Here is a 23143-nt window from a genome sequence, read left to right on the forward strand (position 1 = left end):
TAAAGGGCGCTTGCAACCTCACAGTGTGACTCAGTGCACAGTATAGAATTCGCGTGTGTGGTTGTAACTGTAGCGACCGTGCTAGAAACAATATGTTCCGGAATCGAGTATCGGTCGTACGGCGAGCAAAAAATGCCTCCAAACCCAGCAGCAGCGGCAGCATTCAATCGCCGCTGAGCTCAACCAATGAGGGAGGTGCGACAGGCGATGGCCCGAACAGTCTGCCGGTAGAACTAGAACAATCGGGCTTCAGTCGTGCAAGTGAGCTAGTGACACCTGCCTCACCATCATCATCATCGTCAGTAGTGGCAGACGAATCGATCGTGATGATGGAACATGGCAAACTGGTCGAAGGCATTTGCATCGACGAAACGGCCTTTACGCTGGACGATAGTGGTGAAATTCGGGAGAACGAGCTGCGGCTAACGGTGGAAGATGATAACGATGTTACGAAGGATCTAGATTTTAGCCGTACATCGCCCGCCCTGTTTTCGATGACCTCACCCAAGCGTGCCAGGATGATGCTGGAGATACAGCGGTCGATCGATCGGAACCGATCCGCCATGACCGGTCCGGTTAGCAGCTCAACGCCTTTTTTGATGCCGGCGGTGGAAGGTTTGGGATTCGGTAGCTCGCTGAAGACGACAACGCAGTCAGAGGTTTCACCGGCCGCTTTGCGGTGCAGTGTGGATGAAACACCTGTGCCACAGAATCAACAGCAACTGTGTCAGCAGGAGGGACAGCGAACGCCGTGGAGTGGCCGCTCGGCTGGAAGCCAGTCGAAGCAGGCGGGTGCTTTGAAGCGCCAATCGATTGCCGGTGCGATAGACGATCTGAACGAGATGACGGAGGAGCTAATCGATTTTATCAAGGGCTTCGAGGAGAAGTACTCCACTGCAATCCATTAATGGTGTTCCTTATGGTTCGATAGAACTTGAAACAGAGGTAAATTATTTTTTTTTTTAAATTTTGTTCTGGCTCTTGGGGAGGATTGTACTAACCTTTCTGCACTTTTTTTTTCGTTTTAGGTTTATAAAACAGATGAATAACGTTGAAACTTGAGGTGGAGCTGAAAATGTTTCGGATCGGATGTTCTAAATAAACTACACCGGTAGTTGAAGAGATGTACACATATAGTATCTATTTTTGTTTTTCTTTTTCATTCATTCATAATTTGTTATCTCTTTTAAAGGGGGGAAGGAGTGTGTTGCGCCCTGTGTGTGCCCACGTTGTACGCAAGAATCACACCACACTATTGGGGTGCTCCTTTTTCTCTTTGGAACGGGTTAAGCAAACGTTACAGTGCGCATACTATGTGGATGAAGACTAAACTGCATAAAATTGAAAATTATGAATATGATCTATGTTTCTCTTTCATTCCGCATGATCACGAAAACCATCAGCTCCACAGTGCAAAGCAAGGTAGTGTGAAATCGTGCGTAGAACGTCGGCCCAAAGGTGGCATAAGGTAAGGTAAGGTTTCGGTACCATTCTTCTTATATAGCAAGGTTCACGTTCACGGTCGCAGAGTGGGATCTTCAGTGCGATTCAGTTGTAAATCAGCTTAGTCTCAAGTGTCTTATCTTATTCGTTAGTTGATATGTATGCGATGTGCAATTGTTTTTTTCTTCTCTCTCTATATATCTCTTTCTCCTTCGTCATGTTTTGCTCTCTCTCTCCCACTATTCAGTAAGTTTGGTTTAGCTTGCAAGCCGGCTTTGAATAGAATTAGATAGTGTTCACATTTTGTTTTTCGTTTTTCATTTCGTTCTCTTCTTTCTTTGCTCTGTATGCAGGTGTATTTGATATGTCTCTGTAATAGGATCGGGTGCACTTTCCTTTACTTGTGCTTAGCAACAACAGCTTGTTTTGTCTGTCTTTTGAGTGTGTATGTATGTGTGTGTGTGCAGTGTTAGTGAAAGTGTAACTGGTTTTGTACACTGATATGTTTTCTGATTTTTAAAATCATCATCATCATCAACATCAACTCTCGCTCACTTCTTCTCAACCTCAGGGCGGCTCACTCATGATCATACTCTATAGGGCTATAGCATTACTTCCGGTGCAGCGTTAGAGGATCGCTGCTTCGATCATCGCTTTTGCAGCCTCCTTTGGTGGCCGGGTCCGTTTAGCGACCATCTAGCCGTCGTCTTTTGGTGGGGGGTGTGGGGCTGACTGGAAGGTTTTCAGAGTATCGAGATGGGACATCGATTTCGTTCGACCAAACTACAAGGGTGAAGAAGGGCTCCGAACTCGTCGGCCCAAACAAACACGCTCACCAAAGAGGGCCGAGACACGATGTGGAATGCCTGGGATCGTATCGAGCATACATCTTTAAATTTGTAAATCGCTCAAGCCTAAGAAAAGAGAACCTTATTCAAAATGAACCGTTTCATTTCGATGGATTCAACCTACAGCCGTTTGATGTGGTTCGCGATTGAATATCGTTTTTGAATGGAAATATTTGTGACTTTTTTCAATGTTTACACTGCTGTGCAGTTGGAAAAGATGTTTCATCCAGACACATGTGTTCGCCACACATCAACGGCTCGGGTTGATCGGGTCTGAAACGAAACTGCCATTTCAAACGGTTCTGGCGGTAGCTGGCAATTGCGTTCGCCTTATGAGAGAGCATCCAACAAGAACAGACAGACAGACACACTATAGTGGGGATTGTTGGGTTCTCTAGCGTTTTAGCAGAAAACTTGAAACGATGGGAAATGTTTCACCAGAATCCTTTTCCTGCACCGTTGATGCGATTCATAGTGGAGATATTAACACACATATTACTAACAGCTTGCATCGTCCATCTTTTCCAGAGAATATCTTCTTTTCGACCATAACTTCTTCGCATCTGCAATTTTGTTCAACAGACACACACACACTGAATAATTAGTTGGGTGAAAACTTTATATGTTAAAGTCTGTACTTCTGTACTTGTGTGCGAGCTTGTGTGTATGTGTGTAGAAGATTAAAAGTTCAAAATGCCTCAGCCAGTATGAATTTACGTAAAGGTTTTGTTTCCTTTACCTTTTAAGATTTTTGTTTGGTTTTGTTCTTTTTTTTTGGTTGTTGTTGTTGGATTTTTGGGGTTTAATTAGTTTTCTCTTTTTGTTTCGTCCATAGCTTAACGATACCGATACTTTCACTCCTTTCCTTTTGCTTTCCTTACCCTAGAGTGGATTGTTTGCAACTTTGGAATTGATTTGTTTTATGTTTTTCTTTCTCTTCTCTTTCTCCTCTTTCTTTCTTTCTTTCAATAGTTTCCTCTTTCTTCTGCTGCGGCTCTAATGATCGCAACGTTAGTATATCTGTATATATATATATGTATCTGTATATATAAGTATTTATATATATTCATGTATAACGATATGTATTCATTGCATAAGAACCGATTATATCAGCAAGGGTATTTTATTGTATTGTTTTCAATCAATATTATGTGTGTGTGGGTGTGTTTGGGAGTGTTTGTGATTTTTTTTCTCCTTTTTTTCCTTGTTAATAATGTGTAATTGGATGTGCCGCATAATGGACGAAAACAGTTTTAAGCAAGCCTATCCCGGCGTTCACCAACCCTTTGCCACACACTCTCGTCCGCTCGCTACACGCAGCTATCATACACAAGCCTAAAAGATGAAAACTGGAGAAAATGGGGACGAACGGGTTTAAAAACGACACACAGCTGTAAAAAACACACACACACACACGCATATGTTAAAAATTTGTAGCGAAATATCGAGTAGAGAACAAGACGTTGTTGCTTCGTTTTGCATAAATGCTGTGCGGTTTACATTAGTGTTCATACCGTTTTTGGGACTGTACACGTGGCGTCAATCACAGTGGAACGTTTAAAAGCATGTTTAAGATGAAAAGGTGAACCATTCTCTTGGGGGGAACATTTAATTCACGCGTCTCCGTGGTGCGTTTGTATGGAAATAATACCTTCGGTTTCCCTTTCTACCACTGTGGCGGGTTCTACTGTGATCCATACACAGCTACTACACACATTCGCAAGACTTTAAGACTATTGCATTGTATCTAGCTGAGAACGGAAACTGGTTGGATTACTTTCAATGGTAACGGAACTAACGAACCTAATTGACAATTTTCTGTTTCTGCTTCATGTCTAAAGATAAGTGTTTGATATGTATTCGTTCCGATAGGTTATTTTGTTCTCTCGCTTGAATGCACTAGCTGGTTCGGCTGGGTATGATTTTTGCTTCGGTATTTTTGCTCTGCTATTTCCCACTGTTGTGGGATTATTTTCTATTAACTGTTTTGAATGTTTGAATATAACTGAGAATTTCATTCAGTTTGCAACGAACCCCTGTTTTGCTTTCCACTTAATTTTGATTGCTCTCGTAGTTTTTTTCTTCTATTTTTTCTGATTTTAGTTTTCTTCCTTTTGGCGCTACGGGTTTTTTTTCTGTCGGGGCAAGGTAAATGAACGAACTTCATATAAGAGTTGAGTAAAAGTGTGTGTTTTTTACACGCTTCCAGCGTTTATGCTGTCCAGGCTGTCCAGGATTAAAGGGTCATAATTTGTCTCACGATTCGGAATGTTCGGTTTGTTTTACGATGTTTCGTTTTTGCATGGTGGTTGGGTGCTGCTGCCGTTTTGCGTGACATCCCACTGGTTTAGTGCTTGTTGTAGATGATGCGCTTCTCACCTGCAGTATGCTCGATCTGGTGTTTTACCTGTTGTGTGGGCAGAGCGACGAAGAGAAGGATACGTTTTAGAACTTAATACTGTTTCATTTGTTGCAGTAATGTTGATTGGGATAGAATATTCGAATAAGAAATTTGCCAAGATATTTGAGCAAATTGGAATTTGATCCTTAAGCATGTCTTTTGTACTAGAAATATTTTTTTAATTCCTTTTTAAATTTCAAATAATCGTCTCAGCAATTTTTTCAATGACAATAATAATAAAAATGGCAAATTAATGAATCAATGAGAATTATTTCAGGAATTACATTAAAATTCGTATTCAGTAAGCTTATTTTTTATTGTTAGCGTCATCAGTTTGATAAAAAAATGTCTTCTAGCCTATGTAAGTTAAATAAAACATAAACATTTTGAATTTAATGTAATATCAGTAGCTTAATCTATAATGCCATACACAACAAAGTGTATCAAATATTGTGAATTGAGCTCACATTCATTGATAAATGAAGTTCAAACTTTTCAATTTGTTAAAAATGCTCAATAGCTCCTGCCATTCCTAACGAGGTTCTGCTGTGTCATGTCATTGCCGTCGTTACCATATTTACCTGATCGGCAGCAACCGTTCCAACGCAGAGCAGAGGATCTTTGAAGTACGAGCATACCTGCAGTGGGAAAAAAGAAGCATAGCATAGAATAGAAAATCAATCATAAAGCAATATATGCCCAAGAAATACGGTACGGTAATTCACAATCAGCTAGCAAAAACCGCCCGACCGTTTGGGATCGTGGTGACGACGCGCGATGATGATAGAGGTTAATTGAAGCGAATTTCCCTCGTTAGGGAAAAATCATTTCCCAGATGAGGGTGGATAGAAGATATTGCCGATTTAATAGGAGGGGGGTAATGGGCAAAAACCAACAGGGAGAAGAAAGAAAGAAAAAATACTATTGTTGCAATCTTCCTTACCTTACGAGGCACTTGTCGATGTCTTCTCTGCACCTGACAGCATAGTCCGCTGTGTGTTGGTTCAGGCCACGCCATGATGGGAGATAAGATGAGAGAAAGAGAGAGAAAGAAAGCAAAGACGGGAAAAGTAAATCACGGAGCTTGGTTTTTTCTTCTTCAAACGGTCTATTGTCGCTTTCCATCATCATCTTAACGTGATGGGTTCGGCGTCCCTTTGCCTTTGGTGGACTGATCTCTGACAGGCTTATCCAGTACTCAGCTGGATTAGCGTATCACAGAAGGCTAGCTTGATTATAAGATTATACTTTACTAGCTTTTAAATCAACCATTTTAATGGTTGCTACAAATATTCCTTTGAATTGGAGCATCGTTTGAAGTTTTTATTTTCTGGGTTTTTTTTACTGAAAGCTGGAAGGTTTTATTTTACGAAAACTTACCGCGTAATATCACAGTCACTGGACGTGATGCAATCTTCGCCGTACTGCTTGGCCACGATGGTTGGCGGTCGGCAAACGCTGGCACCGCTCAGCGCGGAAATGTCGCACACCAGCCCCGACTCGCAGTCCGAATCGTGCCGGCACAGCTCGCCATACTTCCGTCCGTACAGTGGCATGCACATTCCCCTGACTGAAATTGGCGAAACTTATGGTGTGGTGTGTTGCGTACGAAATAGTTTTGGCGAGGATTGTTTGGTGGTTTTTTATTTTGTTGGGTAGAAATTGAAGAAAAGAAAAAAAAAAACAACAGAAGAACCGGACAACGAACGCACGAACGAAGAAAAGGTCGGGAGGAGAGAAGGGAATTCGATTCGATTAGTTTTGCCGTTCGATTCGTCGAGAGTAGTGGGCACAACAACATACGGTTCACATGTTTCACACACACACACACTCAAAACACCGAATGTTACAGAAGAAGGTAAGACAAAGTTGAGGAGAAAGTACATCCGTTACAAAGCGAAAAGCAGCTATGGAAAGTTTTAAAAGTTGAACAAGTTTGCTTTCACAGAATGGAACAAAAAAAAAACATTAAAGGAAAAGAGTAAGCAGTAGTTTTACGACATGAAAATAGCAATTAATGTTGATGGCAGTTTTCACCGTGTCATGCAAGGGCGTTTGATGAGAAATGTGCGCTGTCGCTGTTGTGTGTTATTCGTTCGAATTATTTATATTACCTGTCCCCGGTACGGTGAATTTTACAATGCATTCGCTAAACGATGCTAAATATTTATTATTCAGCTCTGGTGCTCAGCTGGGAAACACTCGCAGTGAAAATCTTTTTACGATCGCTCGCATGATTAGCTCATTAAGTATGCATGTGGGGACGACAGTTTCGATTTATCGCTGGATGTTTTTGTCGAGTTTACGAACACATTACGTTAAAATTCCCGGGTGAAAGATTTTATCGGTTTTTGGTTATGGTTTACGGTGGAACAAAATGGTGGATATGGTTTGTAAATGACTTTAGAGGTGTATGAAAATATTGTTTGTATGTGTGAGGTAAAATTGTACCAAAATGATCAACAGTTTTCAACAGGGTTGATGGAATAACGTTTGCATTAAAAAATGGACTCAAAAAAATAGAGATAATTTCCTTCTATTAACATCATTTCAAAGGTAATTATTAAAGCTAAGTTGCAAAAATAAATCTATGACCTTGTGAGGTGTCTTTCGTCAGTCAGGAATTTTCGTCCGGGCGGACGAATACATGCGTGTAGGTATGTTTTTAAGATCTATTTTCAGTTTTTATCATTTCCTGCTCAGTTTTTGTGACAAAATTGTTGAAGTAGGGCTTTTTCATCATTTTGGTCCAGAAAATGTCGATGGAACACAGCTGGGACCGGTTGGACCGGTTCGCTAACTAGGGTGTGTTATATAGAAATTCCGCCGAAATTCGCTTAAAATGATGGAATTAAGTTTTGGCGTCATTGCTTGCTGCTGCGAAGCCAGTGGACTCGATTTCTTTTTCCTTATATGTTTTTTTCATGTTTCCCAGGTATTTTGCAATCTTTGGTCGGTTGCATCGACCTCCTACTCAAGCGAACACAGTGAGGTAGAGACTTTTGCCTCGGTCTTCATTTTCAGCATCATTTTTGTCGCTCAGGGTTGTCGGCCATTTGGAAATGGGCTTTCTTTCGATGCTCTGATTGTTGTCTAATAGTGTCAAGATGTTGTAGAAACCAGAACAGGCTTATAGGACGACCACAAACAGCCGCACGGAGTCCTTTTAAGACGCTACGGGGTGCCGTTCTTTGATCGTGCACGTTTCTAAATGAAGTTGCTTCACTTTTTTGGACATCATCGTTAGAGTTCGAATGTTAAAGGTGTCACATTTGGTCTGCTGACTCATGGGATACTAATTTTTGAAAGTGCAATTCATTGAGTCAAATCAGCAAAAAAATAAATGTTACAAATAAATCAATTAGAATCATACTGCGGGGACTTAATATATTAAACGTATATAACATACGTTTATTTATAACCGTAACTGCCAATAAAAGAATTAGTAATAGATCTGGCAAGGCTAATATAGGGATAAAGTAAATAACTTTAAAACACAAAATCGAAAGTAGCTATTGCTAAGATGGAACGTAATTTAAAGAAACGTCATGCTAGAGCATTTCTTAAAACAAAAAACACGAATATACGACAACATTGAGTTACATTGAAATAAGAAGTTGCTACTTTCTGCAGAGCATAAACCATAAAGGCGGCTGGAAATTTCCATCATTTTTCCTGATAATAAAATACATCCATTGAACGCACTGGAACGCTTTTTTGATTGCTCTCTCTTGTAAAAGAACATCAAAACAGAATGATGTGGGCGCATTTTTTTTGCTCGAAGCAAGCCTCCCGCGCCAAATGACAATGCAATCGATCTTGCATGGAGACGCCCGGTACCTGTCGTTGATGAAGGATGGATGGTGTTATTTTTAGCGTGCCGCCCTTGAACGGTGTCCGACATGCCGGAACGGTGTCATGCTGTCACAGATGATGATGGTTTTTGATCGGAAAATTTGTGTACGGACATAGATAGGATACGTCGCATGGGGAAAATGGCGCAGGCGACCAAAAAACATTGGTTCGACTGTTTGAGGCTTTTCAAAAGGAATGCTTAGGCACATTGGGACAAGTTCGTATCGATACATTATGCAAAAATAGAAGAAAAAATTGCTAGTCAATCTTTTTTATTGAGTTATAAAAATACTAGTCGAAATCATTTTACTGTACAGCAGAGATAAAATGAACAAATGTAAAAATACTAAAGCAATAATTGTAGTAACAAAGACAGCAGAATATAACACTTCCTTATTTACGCACAACAACCTTATTTATTGTATCTATTGTTGTCAAATGTCTCCATCGCTTTTAACACAATCGACCAAAAAAAAAGAAGAAAAAAACCCAATCATCACCAGGACCATTTCTCCACCGCCGCCCGTCCTGTTTCTAATCATATAAAAAGAAAATATATTTATCATCCCAATGCACACACACACCATCCACCAACCCCCGTATCCGGTGAGAACAACCACCAATCCACAAAACAAATTACATCCGTATGCTCTGGCTCATCCTTTGGGAAGTTCGTGCAGGTTCGTGCATGGTTCGTCGTGTTTCAATTGAACAAAGTGATGTTTATTGTGTGGAAACAGAGGCCAAGCCGAGCGCTGCTGGACAAACAAAAGAGTTCGAACAAAACGTACAGCGTTATGTTCATTTCCTGTTTCCTGTGTGCTGTCGAAGGAGTTGACTTCCCCCTTTTACTGATGGTTCTTGTTGGTGGCAGAGCGAGCGACACGATTCATGGACGCTAAGCCCCGAGCTGTTCGACCTTGTTGTGCTGGTACAGCTTGCTGTGCTACACGAGCGAAACACACATGGGACCATGTCACATTTGTGCGGCGATGCTTATCGATACACTCGAACTCGATGTCCGCTTCGAAATAAAAAAAACGGTCGTCTGGGGGTTTGTATGCAGATAGGAGGGCCTTAACAGAACTTCAACCACATACACAGACTCCAAAAGACTTGAATGACGGGCGGCAATCTTTGACTTATTACTCCTACCCACAGAATAACATACACACACACGTGAATATACTGAGTGGATGACCCGGACGAAGCAAAGGAAAGTAAAATGTATCTCACTGGTAAGGCGCACAGTGTTCGGGGAAGCGACAAGGTGGGGCAAAAAATTAAAAGCTCCCCCAGGGGCCCTCAGCACCGCTCTGTTATGACGAGCTGTTCTGTGTGACGTGGTCGGTATTCGTCCTACGCTCCGAGGTTCATAAACCATTCACTGACTGTCATGGTACAAACCGACCGGGTCCCCCTATCTGTCTCTCATGTGACTCTAAACGACCAGCGTCATGTCATTGTGCTTCCAGCACGCACATACAGTCTCTTACGCCCGTACGGAGATCGGATGGTGCAGACTTTGAATGACGAGGTTCAGCAAAGCGAGGTTTATTTTTGCCAGTTGATTGGCCCGCAGCAAAGGGACCGTAAACGAACAGAGCTGAGAATATGTACACGCTTTTTGGTCGTTCTTTTTTGCATTTTTTTTCTTTTTGAGTGGGAAGGATGTTACACGCTGCAAAACATGGATAAAACTCTACCCGATGCGAGACAGGGGCAGTTGGGTGTGTTGTTATGTTTTTGCCGCATAATGTTTATGTGGTGACTAGCGCGCACACACACATACACACCACATGTGCTCCACGTTTGGAGACGCCTCTGCAGCGCTGCAGACGCTATAGAGCGAAGGTAGTGAAATGAAGCTAGTAGCTAGAATGAGGTGAGCTTAAATGGATATTCTTGTTTCATTATATCATAACAGTCATTAATTTACAAAGAGAGCAATTTAAAAGCATTGCAGTCCGTTTTAAATGGGTCAATACGTTATAAGATCATAAAAAGATTCCCCAGTTCAGTAAGAACATTTCAAAATGCTCTCGTTTAAACGTAATTCTTGATTCGTGAGTTCACTTAGACAGCAGCCTAACACGTGTAATGACCATTATGAAAACATGTTATCAAAAGCATTGGACTTCCAAGGCCTTATGTTGCGTGTTGGTAAGCAGTTTAGCGTAAAGTAGCCCTAGCATAATGCCATTAGTTTTCGGTTTCGTTTAGATTTTTTGAAGTATAGTACATACTGTAATAATAGAGCAAAAGTACATACTGGTTTTACAACGAAATATTGAGTGTAATTTGAAAAGGTTTTTTGTTTTATAGACAGTTTTAGAGAACGCATTGGTTACAAAAAAAACATTCTACAAATTCTACCTTTAAGTCATGCATACCTTTAATAGGTTCCTCTTTTTGATCATATTCAATTACAACACCGTAATAGCACACGTTCGATCCACTTTGCTCTAATTTGTTTACTTCTTCTCGATATCCACGGGCGCTTTTTTCTTAGTCCTTCTTCCACCCCGAACCCGCGAGCTGTTGTACGATACAACGATCTCGTACAACGCCAGTCGTTCGGCACCTTCTCTTACGAAGGCTTTGAAATATGATCCAGGTTGAAGCTGCTTGTCTGATTTATATAATCTAATACACGTTTTGCCGGCCTGATTCGCTATCAGTTCATCGTTAACCTTCTCGCTTTCTCTTTTTTGCCCTGCTGCTAAGTTGATAGCATTATCGGGTTAACACCTTTCTCGGCGGATTTACTAGATTCCAATTCAAACTCCCACACATACAATCCTGTCCGTTAGTAAGAGATTATAAATAAATGATTATCCTGCACCAATTTCGCCAACGAAAGCCCGAAAATGTAATAACGTTCGTAGAGTTGAGGCATCATTTCTCCTGTCGAGTGAGCGAACTAAAGGCGCTCAATGCGGTACAGGGATACGTCCAACCCTTGCCATTCTCTTTTGTTTTGTGCCTTTTTCTGTTTACTCCCACTTTCCGCCGAGGCTAAAGGCTAAATCAAGGTAAGCCACCGAAATGATCCTTAAAAAGATGAAGGTTTAATATAGAGTGACGCGAAGGCGCCGACAATGACTTTCACAGAGTGTTCACGCAGACGCATCCTTCATGTATTGTCTTTTTTTCTCCAACCCTGCGTGTATGTGAAACGTGGAACAATCCTGAAAGGAACAACCTTTCCATAACAATGGGAAAGCAAAATCGACAAGAGCGCCCTTTCGCAACGTTCTCGGACGTTGCTGGCGAAAAGGCGAAAATCAAAATGACAGCGGATTAGGGTCAAGCATATAAAGCTGTGGAGGCCAGAATTGAGATTTGTGCACCTTGAACGGTACGAGTTTCTCGGAAGCTTCTTTAGCAGACAGGGGAAAAAACAACAAACTCTGTTACCTTATTTATGACGTGAAACAAAAAAGGAATCTGTGGAAGGACCCAACAGAGGGCAGCGAAATAGCGAACCTGATCCAATAATCCCATCGCATGATGAAACCTGATTACCTCTACGGGGCACTAGATTGTGTGGCGGTCCTTTCACACAACAAATGCTGATCCCAAAAGTCATAAAAATATCATATGGATATATAATTAATTTTCAAACCCACGCTTCCGGTCACTTTCGGCAACGGGGCGAACCGGTTCGTGCTACAAAGACAACATCGGTTGATTGCATCCCCAACCGCTTCCCACTCGTCAACAAGACGAGGTGAAACCAGTGAATGTAATTAGAATTTAATTGACTTTCTTCCCACGCGCGCGCGCTTCCGAGAGCGGTACGAGGGAGTTGTTCATTTGTGTGTTGAAGTTACCCCTTTTCGGAGTAGCTGATTTTAATCATTTCACCTGGTGTAAACGGAACGAGCAGCTTTCCGGCTTTGTAATGCCATATTAAAAAGTAACGCTGCGAGTGAAATTAGTTGCGGTTGTCAGCGTAAGTTTGTGTGTGTGTGTGAGCTTTCCATGTTCGTTTTTCTTGTGTTGTAATGAAATGATAAATCATCTCCTAAAGGTTGGGAGCATTTCGGGGAAAAGCTCACCAAACGTCCTCGGAACAGATGCGGCTTTGAAGCAGCTGTTTGCAGCAGAGGAAACCGCGAAACCTTGGCTTATTCAAACTTTTTTAATCTTTGCGCCTGACGGTTCCTGTCACTTGTTTGTTTGTTGGTTTTTTGTGTGACATTTGTGCTTTTGTGAGCAGCTTTTACCACCATCCAGTGGCAGTCAACAATGATCCTTCGAAGAAGTTTCCCCAAAGGTCTCAAAGACTTTGATGCTAAGCCCGCCGTGACGTTACATTCCATGATTGCTTGTCACTTGCTTTTTTGTGGCGATAAAGAATGGATTTATGAGCCTTTCATTAGCAGAAAAGCAGAGCTTTCGGGATGCACTGAAGAATGGGTGAAATGAAATAGAACATCAACGGAATGGTAAGGAAGCACATTCATAAAGATTGTAAAAGTAGTCGGAATATATAGAAACATCGAAAAGACAGTCAAGGAGCTGACACAGAGAGCAGACACAACGAGAAGGATAGAGAGACAGTTTGGAAGGAAAAAACAAAAATGTGTAAAACCATCGCGTAGATGCACCGTTGCGGCTTACCATCGTCCACGGCTACACAGATAAATCCGGGACAGCAGTACTCGTTGGCGGAGCACGCCCGGGGATAGCACGGATCCGGCTCGTAGCGTGGGCTTTGCTGTTCTTCGTCCAGGATTTCGTTCTGCAAGTAGAAAGGAAAGGAGTTACAAAAGTGCATTAGAGTGACAACGAGCGATCACATTTAATGCTACCCGAACGAGAATGTATTTAAATACATCTAGGAAAATGTAAGCTGCTTAACAATCCGCTACACTTTATAAGCTTTCACAAGAAAAGCTGTTTTACAGCAAAAAAAAGAGAAAAATCCAAATTAAATTATACAAGCACTGTTTGTCCCTTGCCCGGGCAGGGTGCTGATCGATATTTACGGTGTAATACGACAGCATACACAGCAGAGGCTTGCGAAAACTCATTTACATCGCGACACACGAGAGAAAAGGTGTGGCAGCGGTGAAAACGGTAATGAAAGAAACTCCCGCCGTGCTCGCAACCATGTGTGGATCCAAATTTGGAATTATCCAAACATGAAACATGGTTGCGGAACTTCTGTTAGATTGGTAAACTTTCCATACCGTGGGAGGTACGCTCGTTTCAATCAACGTTCTCGTTGGCGCGCGGAATAAAGGGGGAAAGCACCCGACGGACCGGCATGTGTGATATGCGTTGGCGGTTGATTAAATTACCATGTAAATGTTATTACCCCTTCGGCTGGGCCCTTCTTTGGGCACTTTTTTTTGGGGGGCTTGAAATCCCCCAAGCAACGGGAATGTTCTTTGACATAGTTTCAGCCCAATGGCTCAGCGCGTTCGAGAGAGGCTACGGACACCAAAATGGGTTGGATCAAAATGAAGTTGGAATGAAAAGTTCGAAGTTCTTTCCACGATACTGCAATTAGTTTCACATAAAGGCCGGGCTACATTGATCGTACTCTCAAGCGTAATTTTGATTTTCACTAGCGCATCTGGCGGCGGCTGACCGAAGCATTTTGCCAAACAATTTGGAGCCGCTTCAGAAAATACGTTATTTTTCCATGTTTTTTAATTTAACTGAACTGGAAAAGCTTTGTAATTGATAGATAAATATGTTGTGCAAGTATTTCAGCAGTTTTCGCATCAAAAAACGGTGAAAAAACAAATTATCTTTGAGATCCAACACAACCATTTCCCCGACGACCAAAAAAAGCTTCCACCAGCCGCCGCCAGATGCGCTAGTGAAAATCAAAATTACACTACGGAGTACGATCAATGTAGCCCGGCCTTAAGAGGCTTTAGAAGATAAAGTTTTTTGTTTTAAATGGATTTTTACTTTAAAAAGTAAGCGAATATCATGAAATTACTACACGTGGTTGAATGCGCTTAGAATGTTTTAATGCTCTTTCAAATTTGGCAGAGCTAATGTAGTTATTATTTTGGAAAAAAGTTTGTTGCATTCTTGCACTATATAAATATACCATATAAAAACTAATTATATATATATAGTTGAAGTTGACCAAAATCGTCCTATCGGCTAAAACAACGATAGACTAAAAAGATCATCCAAATCTGCATCTTTTTGGGTTGTAAAGACACTAACTTCAAGAACTGGAGTCATACCAGTTAAATTCTGAGATTATTTACTAAACTATAGCCACGATCACTTATATAACATACATTTGTTGTAATATTGTTCAATAAGAAGAAAATTGGTCTTATATTTGATCACTGCACATACAAACAAGGCAGCTAACGTTAAAGAGTATATTTTTCAACATAAGTGATCTCCAATAATGATTCATAATACATTAAAATCATATCATACCACATATATGTACCCCAATTTCCAGTAAATTTGATTCTTGCATACACACACACTACATCAAAATGTTGTATAACTGCGTGTAACTCGGCTGTGTCCGATATGTTCGAGATGTTAAACTGTTTCCATAGATAACACTGATTTGATTCCTTTCTACTCCCTATCTGTTTCTCGATGTATTTAAGTGCAATAAAGATATTGCAACACACCACCGTACTAGTTTACCGTGCCGCCACTCCACACACGCACATTCCACAAAAAATCGCATGTGACTATGTTCACTGTTATTGAGCCAATTTACGTGGAACAAGATGTGGGACTTTTGGGGGATACAATCTTACGCTTTTATCACATTATTGGAGGCGAAAATAAAAGCCCTTTGCAATGGTTATTATACTTAATAGAGAAAAGGGAAGAAACGAGCTCCTACCTTTCACGGCCACTAAAGACAAAAAGGACAAAAAAACAAGCAAAAAATTGCCGGAAGGTAATAATATTTTATTGGATGTGTGGTCAACCGGGGCTTGTGTGTGTGTGCTGATAGAAGCTTCCGGTCTGGTGGTTTGGCACCGGTTGTGTCAATATTTATTCACTGCCCGATGGCGTATCGATTAAATGGGTGGAGTGGTGTAGGTGTAGATAAAAGCATGATAAAAATTCGATTTCGATCCGAACACACCAGAACAAAGCAAAGACACGACCAAAAAAGATTGGGCAGTATGGAAGTTACTCTTGCAGGTTGACATACATTCGCTTGGTGTGCTGTTTGGTTTAACATGTTTCACAACTTTACCACCAATATTTGAACAACGTGAATTTAAAAGTACGATAACAGATGATGCTATACCTGTAGGAACGATTGTGGCCGGTAGGATCCTCCATGACTGCCGTAGCCCATATTTGCTAGCATTTCCGGTGAGAACCTATTGAACAGTCCGCCCCATGCGTTCACACTTCCGCCGAGGAGTAGAATCGCACCGATGGCCATCCACAGGGCAGGAGATTTCATGTTGAAAATGGTGCTGCTAATGAGGAAAAGGAGAAGAATGGTCAGATTAATATGAGAGTTATTATTAGGTATTTATGGAGATATTTTTCTATACATTTTTAAACATTATTATACGTTGCTTTATGCTGGATGTAGCTCGACTCATATTCGGAATATCTCCCCGTAGGAAATATAGTAAAACTCGTTTATAATATTGTTTTCTGTAAACGAAGTCACAAGGGTTAAGACGAGCTTGGACATATGTTGTTATGTTTTTAAACATTACTTTAGTTCATTCGCACGACACTAAATAAGAATAAGACTATTATTCACAATTTATTAGAGGTTTTTAATTTGCTGCAGCAAATTAACTATGATCTTGTGTCGTACTGGTAGTCGTAGTCTATTGATTAGCTTACGTGATGTGCTTTGCTGTCAGTTTAGCTTAGCCATCTAACACATTCTAAAAACTACTTGTCAAACACATTGCTTAAGTGTAGGTCTTAGTCACTAACTTGTTGCGTATTGAACTAATAATAATTGTATTGAACTTGCGCTTCAACTTGTATTATAGTATTAACCTTACCGCTAACAACTGGTTTTGAATGCAAAGCTTCAACATGATCATTGTAACGCAGAGTTTCGATTGGAGAATTTGAGAAGGACCTAAGAACATAAACTCCAAACATAATCAGTTTAGTTATACCCATGTTTTTATCAAGGAATATAACATGAGTGTAGTGTTAGATCAGTAAATCAAGATGATTTATTTGAATGTGTTGTAAATTCTGGCCAAAATATAAATCTAATTGTTATCAGATTCATCCTAAGAGTTATTCAGGGATTTCCGTTAGTTGTTACTTATTTCTTTAGGTGCATAATTGTCCTACTTCTATAGCTCTTACGAGTACGAAAGTTGTCCACTGACATCAAGATTGGTTATTCTTTGGTAACAATTTAATGGGTATTTAGCTCATGTAGCTGTTATGCCTTTAAAATAAACAAAGTTTTTCGATCAATGTGAATGCCATTTCTGAAGTACCTAAAAAGTGTTTATGAGTTGAAGAAATAATAACGATCCTTATGATTTATCGATTTAAGTGCTGCTATATCCAACAAAAAGTTTCGTAGTACCCAACACTATTCGATGGACTTAGGTGTTCTGTGATTTTTCCAAAATGCGATTTCTGTGTTAACATCTAACGTAGATACTTTGTACTAAACTAAAACGTGTTCAATACGTCTATAGGCATACCACACCTAAGCTAGAAATTGGTGCTGAAGTTTGTGTTGCAGGAAATATTTTCTGAATTCTATCTCAATAATAGTAAACGATTCCGGAAATGGTTTCTTAACCATGCTAGACTTTCACCGACCGCATTCGATGCCATTTTATAAGCGCCCGTCTCGAGTGAATTTCTTCAGAATGCTAAACTTTCTTCTCTCAATCAACACCATTTTTCATTCCTCTGCACAAAAGTACACATACAAACACACTCACACTAAGCACAGTTTCTAACAGCAATCAATCACGATAAGTCAACTGGGACCGTTTGTGCAGCACGTACAGAGTATGTAGTTTGTTTTTGCTTGCCTGGCTGGTGTGGCCACCTTCAGCAAAAAAAAAAACTTTGCTTTTGTGAGGCATAAAAAACGGTCATACAGATTTATTTCTTCACCGTACAGCAATGGTTTCCGTTTTTTTTTTCCGCAAAGCCCCCGTCCGTGTGCAAGTCAGCCGGCAGCGCAATGTCAACCGTTAGGCAGGGTATTTATGTGGAATATATGCAAATTACTTGCCAGTTCAAGTGCACCCAGTGCCAACCATAAACTCAGTGAACTTGAATAATCTACTAAGTCGTAACTGACTGGGATTTTTTTTTATTTCTTGCTTCGCCCCATTCCATTCTGCTGGTGAAAATGCAGTTGAAAATGCCATCCGAACACCTGAAGGCTGCTGAACGCTACAAGCGACAGCAAAAAAACCAGCACCACGACCGAGCGCACCGAGCAAAACCGGGCAAAAGTCCTGACAGGATTGTGAATGACATTCACAGCTAACGGGCACCAGCCGCGCACATACCACTGCAGGGTCGTCGAAGTCGTCGAGGAAAAGTTGTTGACGCCATAATGCAGCTAAGGCATGGGATGAGAGTTGATGGTTTACGGTGGCTGGTAGCAAGCGCTGGTGGTGTTTGGTAGCGTTTGGATGGAGAGTGTAACGGTCTGATGCTACAGAAATGGTTCTTGCATAGGTATGCATGGCTGTGACACCGTAATGATTGGCGCTTGGAGAGGGGCGTTGAAACAGAAGAGCATAGCAAAGAAGGAAACTGTTTCAACTGTGCTGCTATGTGCGTGTTTTTCGACTTTTAATAGAGGTCATAGGTTACTAAAAATTAGCGTTATTTTGCTGGTTGGAAAATGATTAATGTTCAAGAACTTGTTTATTGAATTTTGTGGGATTTTTTGTTATCAATCCTTGGGGCTATCTACAAAAAAAGCCAATTTTCTATTTGAATCATTCTTTCGCACAACTTCCTGATGCTAATCACAGTTCTAAACACCAAACAGAAAGGCAGGAAATTAATACAACAGCACACGTACAAGCCGTGCTAGAATTTATTGCCTCCGGCTTGCTTTTACTCGGTGGTAGGGATCATTCCTCCTTCGTATATTGCAACGCAACGGAGGGAAAACTACTTCGCACTATGAAACTTTTGCCAACACCACCCTTCTCTCTCTCATATCGGCCGACTGTGACTCATCCGAGGCGTGTATGTGTGTGGTGTGTATCACGGCGATAAGATCCTGGCGGAACCGGGGCGGTATTGCCGGAAGTGTGCAAAGTTGAACCCATTATGACCTTTATAGCGTCACCTCTTGGGGCTTGTGAATGTGCCCGAGGATGGACATTAATGCGGTGGGGAAGAGGATGCGGGATGTTTTAATTACGACCAGAACCAACCTATAACACACTGTACCTCCCGATGGGGAAAAGGGTTTTTCTTGCTGATGGTGATTATTTGTTGACTTCCGTGCAAGATGTTTGATAGTGGGGAGAACATCCATTAACGAAAAAAAGAACTCAAGTATAATGAATAAAGAATAAATAGCACCAGGCAAAAGTGGTCAGATGTGCTCGTTTGAGTAGTTCAAACTGTGATAAGAAATTCCTTCTAAATAAACAAAAAAACTGTTATAAGAGAGACTTGTTCTTATGATGTGTGCTTATTTTTTTTAAAGAATTTATTTATCTGAATGTTTTATAAATTTGTTGGATGATCTTTGAATATTATTGTTAATAAATGTCCATTTAAAATCGTACACATTTCTTAACAAAAATCCTTTGAACCTGGTTCCATTCACTACCAACGTCATAGGACATAGAAACCCGCTGTGCGATGTTTATCGTGGTAAAAGGACTACGCCTAAAATAAATGTGTCTGTTAGACGAACACACTCATCAATCACACGCCCCAATGGAAACGAAACACCTAATGACAGGGTATTTTTTCTTCGTATTTATGTGTGTGTGTGTATGTATACATTCAAGGACCAGCACATCAACAAGTGAAAAGGTGTGTCATGATGAATGATGTGCATCTTTTTAGAAGTTTCAGGTGAGCTTTTTGTTTTGTTGAGTTGAGTTGGCGAGTCGATTAGCAAATAAACAAAAACATGACTGCGATATTTGCGTCGTTGATGTGCTGTTAAAATAATGCGACGGTAGTGAGTGGGATTTTTATCACAGTTACAACTTCAATACTTGGACAAGGGAGTGGTTATTATGACCTTATGTCTCATGCATCAAAGTACATGTTTTCGAGGCAATAAAAGGAATCAGTGTTTGAGGGATGTTTGTTATGGACATTCAAAATATATTTCAATTTTTGAATATTCTGTCATCAACGAAGTGAGATGATTTTACATGATTCACCAGTAGGTATAATACTGATAATATTCATAATAATAATATTACATAAGCTTGAAATAGAAAATGAAAATCTAATAACAACTCATAACTAAGAGTTGAAACTTCCAGCATTTAATTTTTGGGCATAAATATAATGTTGCAACGAGGTCAGTTGATATCACAGCGCTACAATCACAATATTAGGTATAAATGCCGTGATTGTTTTTTTTTCCAAATTCTGATCTTATATTGTGACGTTCTTTTGCATCGTTAATTCGTAGCGCAACATTACCTAAAAATGGCAAACTGCCCTTTATCCAATTTTAAAGTGAATTCAAAATAGCTTCTCAAGAACATTCAACCTAAGGCGACCCTTTCTAATATTTGATACAAAGAGTTCTAAATTTATTTTTCCACCCACCATGGGGTATCATTTTCCCACAGCTCACAGTCTACTGCGAATCGATTCTTCGGTGTGCAGTCAACGATAATCGACGCAATGGTACATCGATTCTGAGCCATTTGAACCGTGGCATGAATAAATGAGAGTTATCCTTTGCCATGGTCAGTTTACATTATAGGTTAAACACACATTAAACCTTCGTTTCGTCGTACTGTATAAAAGACAAATCCGTTTTTTCTGTTGACCCCGCGCGATACCTTTGCCCTTTTTCGCGTGGGGAATGGTTTTGCAAATGTCATCGTAAATTATAAATATCATTTCTGTTCGGCGTAAGGGGCAAATAAATGAAGCAATTTTAAAAAAGGCTACAAAAGGTTATATTTGGCGAAGGGAAGCAATTGTTGGGGTAAATGTCTTGTTTGTTCGACGTTTTATTTTTACTCATAAGGATCGTTTGAAATAAGTTTCTCTGCCATCTAGAATAATAATATATCCTTACCTTGGGTTCAGTGTAAGAAAGCTTCTTCCAAGTCACGCCAAACGATACTGGCCGCTGGAAGTCCCGTTGAGCGTTTTTAGCAAGCAAATGGGCCCGTCTACGGTTGAGATTCGTTAAACCCGTTTAAAGCAAAGGTTTGCAAGGTCACACTGCAGAAGGTGGAAATCACTGGAATTAGATTTGCTGCTCTTAACACTTTTTGGGGAACTGAAATTCTTCCACCACACTTTCACGCATCAGACACACACACAGAACAGGAAATAGACCTTTTTTTGGAAAATGAGAAATTTACTCGCATCAACACACTAACACACAAATACTCAGGTACCCGCACACAAACACTTACACGCTCGCACGTGGTTTGGCACACACGCTAACCCGCAACCTGCTAGCAATCTAGCCACACGATTCCGACGACGTTCCAGGCAGCAGTAGCAGCAGTGGCCGCAAACTGATTCCTCTTCCCGGTGCTCCCGGATGCTCGGTACAGGATGCTACCGATTATCGGTGCTTTTCGATTACTTTTCACCACGCGGCCACCTATTACGCCTCCCTTCGCAAGCTGTACTAACTTTACTTTTCACGCACACACACACTCAAACACACACGCACGAGCTTTGCAGGACACAGGGCACCTTACTGGAGGGCGCGTTTGGCAGGGGTTTCACTGTCGGTGAGCTCTGGCAAGCGAGCGTTTCCACGGTCAAGAGTGAACTGCTTGTCAATGGCACCGGACGGAGCTGAATTAAATTGTCCGAGGACGAAAACGCAAAAGCTCGGCTTCTTGTATCCTTGAAGCGGGCGAGAGCGAGAGAATGAGAGAGAATGGTAGCGTTCGGCAGTAGCTTCGAGAGCGATAGGGTGTCAAGGTAACACGCTAGCTCGGGAAAGTGAAAAAGCATCTTTCCCGAGAGTGAGAAAGGATGAGATTAGAAAATAAAAAAAGAAGCCCCTTGGGTTCATCATTAGGTTCATTAGGGAATTTCCTTAGAGTAACGTTTAGGCTGTTAAGTAAGAATTTTTATATTCTACTAGATGAATTGTTATTTTACTGTAAAATATATACTGTTCTTTACGTCTGAAGTTTAATTTATAGATTTTAAAGTTCATTGAAATGTTCTTTTACACCAACGAGCTCAACAATTCAACTAAAAATAGGCATATTGGATAACAAAATTATTTTTATTATATTGTTGAGGGGTTTCTTCAAATTAAATGTTTTGATATATCCGCCATGCCATGCCTTTACGGACTAATACATCCTAATTCTTGAAAATCCTCTACGGAAAATTCTTTTATTGACCTACTAAGCATGAATGAAACAAAACAGGTTCTTAAAACCATAAAACCATATTGCTTCGTTCCTATCTACAAAAAACACCACTCCAGTCCATCGTTGTGAAGATGGTCTGTTTGGATGTGATTTGTTTGGGAATCTCCAGTCAAAAACATTATTGTAGGCCTCTTGTACATCAGCAGAAAGTGACCCAATGGATGACGCTCTCCTAAGAAACGGGAAGTGTACGGATTCCGGTGGAAAATTACAAACATAAAAGAAAGAAGCCTAAGATGAACTCCAGTCGGCTATGTTGTAACGAAACGCGAACGTCTCCCGACATTGGAAGCTCGCGGCTCTTGGTGTTGGTGTGCGTCAGTTAATAAACGAATCTTGATCCGAGTATTCCGTCGGAAGCACCATGCTCTCGCTGTGGGATGTGCGCAAACTCGCCCACCATAAACGCTCCTGTGTATCGCATTTTTTTCAACTCGTGACGCGACGCGTCCACGATGCAAGAGAGAAGCGTTCGTTCCGCTGGTTAGGATGGCCGTCTACGTAACGTTCTTGGTAGAGATGGCTGGTACTGGAGTGGCGGGAAATGGTCATGGTTTTTAGGTGACGGTTGATGACGCTTCTAAGTCGATTCTGGGAATACAGCAGGACGCTACATGTGTTTCCGGACACGTAAACCGGGCCCGAACGCTCGACAAAGAATGGTGTTATTTGCGTCGCATCATAAAAGGAAGAATGAGTTGTTTCGCAAGATGATGGTTATCGGGTTTGCATCATCTTTCGCCCATTTGAGCTTTAGCAGGTTTCACTTGAATAAGTTATTGTTCCACTATCCTTTCACAATTAATTTACTCTAGCTGGCAAGCAAACCAGTTAATGGGAAACAATTTCATTACGTTCCACATCACTCAACATCAGCTATACATGGTCGTGTAAAGTTATTCATTTTCGTACATGCATTCCCTGGCTCGAAGCTTTGTACGCCACTCGTGCATCAGCTGTATTATTCATGAGCTAAAACGATGCAAACAGTGCACAACTGAAGCGTTGAATGATTGCAAATTCGACTGTGACTG

At 40.9% G+C, this 23143-nt stretch overlaps 2 protein-coding genes across 6 annotated transcripts; one reads left to right on the forward strand and one right to left on the reverse strand.

Moving 5' to 3' along the window:
- Positions 1-63: 63 nt before the first annotated feature.
- On the forward strand, positions 64-1136 carry LOC120900450. The gene is made up of 2 exons (XM_040307446.1): positions 64-945; positions 1029-1136. Exon 1 carries the CDS (start codon positions 93-95, stop codon positions 906-908), a length of 816 nt encoding a protein of 271 aa, XP_040163380.1. The 5' UTR covers positions 64-92; the 3' UTR covers positions 909-945; positions 1029-1136.
- LOC120900451 (prohormone-3) lies at positions 1116-21507 on the reverse strand. Of its 5 annotated transcripts, none has more exons than XM_040307450.1 (8): positions 21123-21507; positions 20777-20925; positions 15818-15992; positions 13177-13297; positions 6073-6277; positions 5636-5684; positions 5274-5330; positions 1116-4698 (listed from the first exon to the last, which is right to left on the reverse strand). In XM_040307450.1, the coding sequence occupies exons 3-8, from the start codon at positions 15977-15979 to the stop codon at positions 4639-4641; spliced, it is 654 nt and encodes a 217-aa protein (XP_040163384.1). In that variant the 5' UTR covers positions 15980-15992; positions 20777-20925; positions 21123-21507; the 3' UTR covers positions 1116-4638. The 5 variants fall into 5 exon arrangements, with proteins under 5 accessions (XP_040163384.1, XP_040163386.1, XP_040163381.1 ...); XM_040307452.1 differs by having other exon boundaries at positions 6073-6262; positions 15818-15995; positions 21123-21505; XM_040307447.1 differs by having other exon boundaries at positions 15818-15995; positions 21123-21505.
- Positions 21508-23143: the final 1636 nt, after the last annotated feature.

This window comes from Anopheles arabiensis, chromosome 3 (assembly GCF_016920715.1).
Source record: "Anopheles arabiensis isolate DONGOLA chromosome 3, AaraD3, whole genome shotgun sequence".
Lineage (NCBI taxonomy): Eukaryota > Metazoa > Arthropoda > Insecta > Diptera > Culicidae > Anopheles > Anopheles arabiensis.

Bases quoted from the DNA above. Each gene is read 5' to 3' on its own strand.
- LOC120900450 (XM_040307446.1), top strand. From the start codon at position 93: ATGTTCCGGAATCGAGTATCGGTCGTACGGCGAGCAAAAAATGCCTCC.
- LOC120900451 (XM_040307450.1), bottom strand. From the start codon at position 15,979: ATGAAATCTCCTGCCCTGTGGATGGCCATCGGTGCGATTCTACTCCTC. The intron at 5,331-5,635 runs GTAAGGAAGATT...TTCCCACTGCAG, and splicing joins ATCGACAAGTGCCTCGTAAG to GTATGCTCGTACTTCAAAGA. The intron at 4,699-5,273 runs GTAAATATGGTA...CCCACACAACAG, and splicing joins GAACGGTTGCTGCCGATCAG to GTAAAACACCAGATCGAGCA.